The sequence below is a fragment of the Amphimedon queenslandica genome, unplaced genomic scaffold (assembly GCF_000090795.2).
Source record: "Amphimedon queenslandica unplaced genomic scaffold, v1.1 AMPQUscaffold_13262, whole genome shotgun sequence".
Lineage (NCBI taxonomy): Eukaryota > Metazoa > Porifera > Demospongiae > Haplosclerida > Niphatidae > Amphimedon > Amphimedon queenslandica.
The window spans coordinates 97067-105563 of record NW_003546502.1 but is presented as its reverse complement, the minus strand read 5'-3'; the positions used below and the strand labels follow the sequence as shown (position 1 = coordinate 105563).

At 33.6% G+C, this 8497-nt stretch overlaps 1 protein-coding gene across 1 annotated transcript; it reads right to left on the bottom strand.

The window, feature by feature from the left end:
* Nucleotides 1-1789: 1789 nt before the first annotated feature.
* Nucleotides 1790-7462, bottom strand: LOC109583953 (uncharacterized). The gene is made up of 6 exons (XM_019999499.1): nucleotides 7408-7462; nucleotides 4613-4827; nucleotides 4481-4553; nucleotides 4293-4432; nucleotides 4094-4245; nucleotides 1790-2234 (listed from the first exon to the last, which is right to left on the bottom strand). Exons 1-6 carry the CDS (start codon nucleotides 7447-7449, stop codon nucleotides 1855-1857), a joined length of 1002 nt encoding a protein of 333 aa, XP_019855058.1. The 5' UTR covers nucleotides 7450-7462; the 3' UTR covers nucleotides 1790-1854.
* Between the last annotated feature and the right edge of the window lie 1035 nt (nucleotides 7463-8497).

Here is an 8497-nt window from a genome sequence, read left to right as displayed (position 1 = left end):
TCAATCCTTGTAGAGCATGGTGGTCATGTGGAAGTTACAAAATCATGGGGAAAATCGATACTGCAAAGAATGGGGTTTGTCAAACGCAAATGCTCTAATGCGGGAAAAATAACTGTAGATCAATTGGAAGAACGAAGACGGGAATTTTTAGCTGACATCATAGCAGAAGTCCTAATGAATGACATCCCTAAACACATGGTTTTAAATTGGGACCAGACAGCTCTGCAATATATTCCAACTGGTAATTGGACCATGCATGAAAAGGGTGCTAAAACTACTCCTATAGTTCATTCAGACGATAAGCGCCAGATAACAGGAGTTTTTGCAGTAACTTTGACTGGAGAGTACCTTTGTCCACAGTTAATCTTCAAAGGCACTACCCCTCGTTGTCATCCTAAAGTTGAATCTCCCGAAGGGTGGGATATATGGCACTCCCAGAATCATTGGTCGCCTGAAGAAACTATGAAAAGATATGTAACAAATATTATTAATCCATTTCTGAATGAGAAGAGGAAAGAGCTACAATTAAGCGATACTCACCCCGCCTTAGCTATATTTGATTGCTTTCAATACTTTATGTTTTGTAAGTCATATACATGCATATGAAGTCAACTATTCACAAACTAAAGAAATTATCGAGATTAGTCTTTTATATGGCTACCATCCACTTGGATTGTATCATTCACCATTAGATAATACATCAGTTATGTCATTAAAATACCATATTGTTGTAATAAAAATTGTTAACTGTTAAAGTGTAAAATATAACACCTTAATAATGAATAATTGTGACAGTGTATGTCATAAAAAAATAAGTGCTATGTCATATGTACTTATGTCATAAGTGCTTGTGCTTATAAGTGCTTGCAATGCTTTCCAGCACTTAATCTCATTAAAGCACAAATGCTTGTGCTTCAGCACTTTGCTGCTTATAAGCACATTTTAAATTAAAGCATTAAGCAGACTATTTTGAGTTGGTAGCACAAAGAGTACGTACAGTCTCAGATATTCTAATCCAACACATGACCACTGTGTAGTAAGTTAGCATTAGCACTCATGAAGAAGTTGTTTGGAATAGCAAAAAAGACATCTAGATTCATAATACAATTGTAATCATTAAAGTGCTTGTGCTTAAGCACTTTAGTCATAGAAGCCATTAAAATTTAATTATGCTTTAAGCCCTTTTCAAAGTGCTTGTGCTTAAGCATCTGGGTGCTTGACCCCAACCCTGCCTGGCATACAGCATAAATTCTGGCTGATATGTCGATATTGGATCAGGGCATTGCTCCAAATTCTCGGTCCAGTTTCAATCATCTATCATCAGTAATGATTCAGGCCTGTATCAGGCCTGGTCCATGTTCCAACTCGTGGGCATGTATCGTGTACCAGTATTTAGTAAAAATGATGTAATGGCAGTAGCATTAATTTTGAACATGCTTAAGGAGATAATTGAAAATACTTCTTAAAATCAATAATTATTATTAATCAATAATTATTGCAGTCAATCAAGAGTAGAGACATAATAATAATTACAATAATAATAATAATAATAATGATAATAATAATAATAATAATGTTTTTCTTTCACTTGTTGAATAACAACAATAATAACAATAATAATAATAAGAATAATAATAACAATAATAATGTCTTTCTTTCACTTGTTTAATAATAATAATAATAATAATAATAATAATAATAATAATAATGATAAGAATAATAATAATGTCTTTCTGTCACTTGTTTAAGAATAATAATAATAATAATAATAATAATAATAATAATAATAATAATAATAATAAGTAGAGAGAGGAGGAAAGAGAGAGTGAGAAGGAAGAAATGAGGATGAAATGTTCACGAAAGCTCATCAAATTTAGACTGGATCAGTTGACGTAGATATCCGTGCATGAGAAAGTAGTTCTTCCCATTCGAAAATTGAAAATACTTATCTATCCCAATACCATTATAATCAAAAATATGCCAGCATTGCGCATCTGTAAGGGCACACAACAAGGACATTTCATCTGACTTATATTTTTCAATGATATATTTTCCATATAGGAGACATTCATTCACATCTGGCAAAGAGCAGCCGTTAATGTCGCTATGAATTAGAGGTTTTAATTCAATTATGAAAAACGGAATGTACTCTCCCTGGACGTTCTTTCTGACCACAACAATATCCTCTTTGTACTTCGTACCTCTGACATTGAATCCACATTCCACTTTTACACCTAAAGAAAAAGGGTATGCCAATTTAAGTCTCCCCTTTTCAAGGTGAAAAGGTACATGGAAATACATTTGTACTCAGTATAGTTACAATTATAGTTTGGCTATAAGTATACATGACTCAGGGTTGGGGTCAATTACAAATTCATGATTATGATTACACCTATGATTACATGGCACAGCATGTATAGTGATTACAATTACAAATTACACACCCATCATTAAAAGTGATCACAATTACAATTACACCCCTGCCATTTGGTATGATTATAACTACAATTACAATTACGTGCCTGTATTAGATATAACGATATAAATGTATGAAAAATTACTGCCAAAATCAGTACTGCATCTTAAAAACATGAGTTTTTTTAAACATAATATTTGATAGGCAACAACCACTCAACAGATCCTCTAGATGCATGCAGGTGTTATTGTTATCAATATGCAATTAAATGAACATATTTGAATGCCGTAATTAAGGGCATGATTACAATACGATTAAAATTATGAAACTTCACAAAAAGTGATTACAATTACGATTACGATTATTTTAATTTTGAAATGTGATTACGATTATGTTAAAATATATAATGATTACAATCGATTATCAGCCCCAATCCTGATACATGCAGTCACCCACATATTGAAGCCAAACACAATAAATTCCTATCCTATTACTTGTCTACAATCAATGACATTGGAAATGGTACTGTAATGACTTATTTGGTTCTAAACTTGTCGTACACGAAAAAACCAAGAAACACAAACAAATATTGTATTGATCAATATACAGTACTAACAGTGTTATACTAAAAATTAAGTGGTAACCAGCTATGGTGATTACATTTTTTTAGTTGTAAAGTTTAATTTGACTTATCACACATGTAAAAGAAACTAAATTTGATTATCAGAAATAAAATATTTGTTATGTACGTACATTATATAATACATGCACTTCCGACTGCTTAAAGCCCCAGGCAACATGTTGCTAGCAACAACTGAGGTTACTTTGATCTTGTAATAAACATGTTGCTAAGAATAGAAATCAGTTCTAATTTTGCAGCAAGAGATCAAAGCAACAACAAATGTTGCTAACAACATGTTGTCCGGGCTTAGTCATAACACAATCATTATAATATTACTTAAGTCTATGTAGGAGCACAAAGGGTTGCATATAGTTTCTTTGGCTCAAGTCATAAGTACAAGCTACATGTACTTTGTATTGCTTAAACATACCTAACACCATTGCTTATCAGCACAATTCAAGCATCATTTCAAGCACTAGCTACATTAAATGGTAAGAAGTACTTCTTTTACGATTGCCATGCTGTAAGCTGTGCATTTGAGCAAGTGCAGGATACATCTTTAATTCTCCTTTTTGAAACATTTTGCTTGTGTTACATGCAATTAAATTATGAATATTTTTTAACATTTACGTACAAAAGAGACCATGTACATAAGGATTTTCAAATATGTGTACATATAGCATCGAATATATAATGTACATACATTAGGAACATGTTTATGTGACAAATAAAATTGAAGAATTCTCTCCTAGCCAATATCGACGAAATTTGGCTTGTTAGAGACTGGTCTGGCTAGAGAAACTAGAATATACAACTGCCATCAACTATTTAAGGCTTAAGTTGCTTTAAAATGCATAAAATTGATAAGTGCTTTAAGTGCCAGTACTAGCATTATTACTTACATTTATGTTTATTGTTATAATCAAATTCAAAGCACTGAATTATTAGTGCTTGAAGTAGATCAAAACTTGCAAAATTGTAAGTCTCAAGTAATTGACCCCAACCCTGGTCTTAGCTTGAGCCTAGTACTAGATGGACACTTTTCATGCAATAACCTGGCATATCCTTAGTGGCCATCCAGAGTATTGGCTCAACTTTTGAGTACAATGTAACTTCGCAGTTATTGTAGATACACTTCTCAAATACAAACTGCTGCAGAGCCGTAATAAAATATTTGAATGTTATATCGGAATCTGTAGTATTGGACCTAAAATTAATGTTGTGATATTATAAGAGATTGAGAAACAGGCATACTTCATTTCTAATTCGACTGGTTTTAAACAGCCTTGCATATGCCGAAGGTCTCTAAACCCACAAAGCAATTCTAGCAGGCCAGGTGGGTGAGGACCACTGGGCCTAACATCATAATTTCCCACCCTTATAAACACTTCTTCCTATAAAATACATGTACACGAACTAGGAATAATGAAACATAAACAAACCTCAAGTAACGAACGAACCCTCTCTACAACATCTACTGGTAGCCTCAGCAAGTGACTGCTAATGGGATTATTCCTATTATCACAAATACAAATGTAAAAGCTTAATTTATAATGCAGCAGGGTTATGCTTACCATTCTATAAACACTTGACCGTCAGTTGTAATTGTGCAAGCTTTGAGCTCATTACTAGCTACAGCCCTCTCCTTAAAACATTCAAAATTAAGAATAGCCTCCAAACATTGCAAATTATGGAGCTTTGTCCACATTGCCCCTGTGTGATACTTCCATTTCACTAAATATTCATTCTTCCCGTCCACCGTCCTCCGGGCTACAATGCTTTCAACTTCCTAAAAAAATATTGATAGTTTCCATTTAAAGTGGATGTAAAATTAATGTTACACAATCAAAATAAAGCAACAATTTGGTTTTAATACAATATAACGTTGGCTGCATTTATCAATTGTTGCGAACTATTACCACTTCATGAGTCACAACAACTTTATTATTATTGTAACATGGCTAGGAGTGATGCATGTAATTGAAGGTCACTAATCCAGAGCGTCAATGTGCCCAAATGGGAGGTGACTGTAAATAGATAAAAAACAAACTGGCCGTTAATACATGTACCGGTATGTTGCTTATATCATGATGATGCACATGAAAGGCTCTGGACAAGGGCTCACCTTCAGCACGTAGGCTACTTACATGTATTTAACAGGCTGCTGATCGTGATGTTAGCAAGAGAATGAGAGAAATTCCACAAGAGACCTGTGCCAACAGAGGCAGCTTTTCAGGAAGAAAAAACAAAGGGAGAAACTAAATTTGTGAGCCAGAAGAATTTGTTACAGATATACACATGTACATGCATATATCAAGCTTGTTTTGTACGCACACAAAAAGGATGTAATGAGTTGTGTTAATTGGAAAACTGTTGAAGCCATATGTTACAAAACGTCTGACCTTCCTAAAAGTCATTGCATGGATAATTACTACACCAAAGAATGTGTGCATAATGCATTCAATCAGAAACACTGAAGCTATTCAAAACTTGTGACAACTACTTCCTCGTATTTCACAAAGATGGCACAGGCAGGACAAGTAAGGATCTAATCATGAAAGAAGCTGTGAGCATCTTAAGTGTTACATTTATCCCAACACAAAGGGCTTTTTAATGCAGTCTTTTATTGGCACTGAGCACAAGAGGAATAGAGAATGTAGTGTTCCATAAATAGGGCCAGCCAGTTTCTTGTCTGAGAAATGACATTGCACCTTATTTTCATTAGACAAGTAAGAAAATCCACAGCTTTGTAATGTCCAAAATGTGACAAGGGGCCACTGCAGTGTATTTTTTTGGTGTGCATCTTATCGTCTTAATATAATTGCCTGACCATAATAATGATTCCTTTAAACTTCCATTGTCTAAAAAATAATTCACAGGGATACGAGTCTGTAACAATATAATTCTATGTTACTTCCTGTTGTTTGGTGTGGCTATATGGAACGTCACAAGAGGTGGAAATGAAGCCGAACTTATTCCTTTATAGGAGTAAATGACCCTTTATTCTAATGCCTTATAATGCAAAAATTATAGCAGCAATTTAAATGCAAGACAATAGAGCTGGGCAACAGTATCGATAGTCATGTCACAAGAGGTGGAAATGATGCCAAACCCATTCCTTTATAGGAGTAAATGACCTTTGTTCTAATGCCTTATAATGTAAAAATTATAGTAGTAATTTAAATGTCTGCAACTGCAAGACAATAGAGCTGGGCGACAGTATTGATAGTCATCACTATCGTGACAGTACAGAACTATCACCATTGTGATATTAAATTGCCTTACTATCAAATACCACTGTTATCTAATGTGCATGCACAGTTGTACAAACATGTGGTCAGACAGTTTGTGTAACACTAAGATGGCTTCTTCTAAGTTTTAAAGGACAGCTTTTGCCACTTACTGAGTCAACTAGACAGTGTGGGGCTATTTTAGGTTATTGTTATGATACTTCTGCAGCCATATACAGTTCAGTAGTTGCTTTTTTCTGTCAAAATCTCTTAACTTTATCATCTAAACAATTAGCTACATCTATACAACTTATTCTACTTTTATTATAATCATTATTAATTTGAGGTCAAATACTTGAGTGAAATCGCGATAGTATTCAAAATCGTGATAGTTTTGTAACTATCGATCGTGATAGTGATAGTAGTACTATCGCCCAGCACTACAAGACAAAGTACCAAAGAAGAAGATTGTCCTACTTGTGGTACAAGACTTTTTCTTGCAGTTGCATGCTTAGAATTATGAAAGCTAATGATCCCAATAGGGGAAGGATTTGTCTACATTTTTGCCTCCTGTGACATGAATCTTAGCCACCCCCACCAACAAGAGTAACATATTTTTAGAAAACTCATAACTCTGTGAATAAATTTGTTACACAATGGGAGTAGGAAAACATTATCATGATCAGGCTATCATAATCTCACCATAAAATAAATACCCAAAAATTACAATGCAAATGCCTTTAACAAGGCATTTGTTTCTCCCTGTCTGCTATTTTAAGAGGTAGCTGTGTCCCACACCCAAATACCATGTACCGGTTTATTATTATGGAGAAATATTTTTGCAAATTTCACAGTTCCTTACTCTGTTGTGAAATTTTTTTCCACCGCGAAATTCTGCATTTCTATTGCCACATGCTGCAGTCTGCAATCTATTTTCAAAAATTAATTCAACAAAATCTTAGAAATGCAAGATTTGCAAGCCATGGAAATAAACTGGTGTACTGTATCTATTTGGAATGTGGCAAAAAATTTCAATGCATATTATTCTGTCTTTTGTCACCAAGTTGCTGTTAGCAACCCTTAGGGCCATTAGACAGCTCCTAATATTACATCATGTAATATATTATTCTTTCACTTACAAAAATGTTGCTGGTGGTGTCGCTGAAATTGCACTCAGCCATTGAAAGATAACTACAGAAAAAAGAAAGGAGATAGATATTTTAAAAACAATAACAAAAAAACTAAAAAGACAATAGGGACACTTAGTTAACAATAGGTCAATGTGTAATTCATCTTTTATAATTAAAGTAAGAGTAACAATGATATACTTCTTAAAGTCAATATTCCTACCTCACACTCCTCAAAATTATTTCGTAATATTAACTATACTTAAATTCAGCAGTTTGACTAGAAACAGATAACATTTCCCTGTCACACATGCATGTATGCTGTACTAGGATGACACAGACTTGAAATTTGAAATCTTTCCTAATTTTAAAGCAAAAGAAAGTGGTGTTTTACTGTTGCAAAACAAATGCTGGAGAGCTTGTAAAATAGGTAAGAGACAAATTTATCAAAGGACAAGTCCACTTAATGAGCACTTACGCAACTTAAGCCACCCATGTGCACAATCAAGTGGGCAAAGTGAGTAAATGAGGAAAGTTCACATTTACACTATAAACCAGCAGACATGGGGTAATATGCAATAGTAATAGTAATAGTAATAGTAATGATTACAAATATTTGTGTAATAGTAATATAACAGAAACCAAATCCATTGTAATAGTAATAGTAATATGAAACAGACTCTGAGTAATAGTAATTGTAATAGAAATTATGATATAATAGGTGTTGATTACATGCACGCTGCACTTGACAGTTCATAGAAATCACTAAGCGTCAGTTTGTCAGTACCACTGTCGGGAGGAACTTTGTGGCACACCCAAGTCTATTCAAGTTGCTTAGTCATGTGTAGGAGCATTTTTTTGTTTCAAAAAGCTTTTATTTATGTACATGTACCTTCACGTAAAAGTAATCGTAATATAATCCAATTACAGTAATAAAGTAATAGTAATAGTAATAGGAATTGATTGTCAAGTAATAGTGATATATTATAAATACTTAAGTTTAGTCAAGTAATGTAATAGTAATATAATATCAAAAATTTTCTAGTAAAAGTAATTGTAATAGAGTACATTTTAATGTAATTGACCCCATGTCTGCAAACCA

Coding starts and splice junctions, on each gene's coding strand:
- LOC109583953 (XM_019999499.1), bottom strand. CDS start 7,449: ATGGCTGAGTGCAATTTCAGCGACACCACCAGCAACATTTTT. Junction 4,828..7,407: donor ACACCACCAGCAACATTTTT/GTAAGTGAAAGA, acceptor ATATTTTTTTAG/GAAGTTGAAAGCATTGTAGC. Junction 4,246..4,292: donor CCAGTCGAATTAGAAATGAA/GTATGCCTGTTT, acceptor CATTAATTTTAG/GTCCAATACTACAGATTCCG.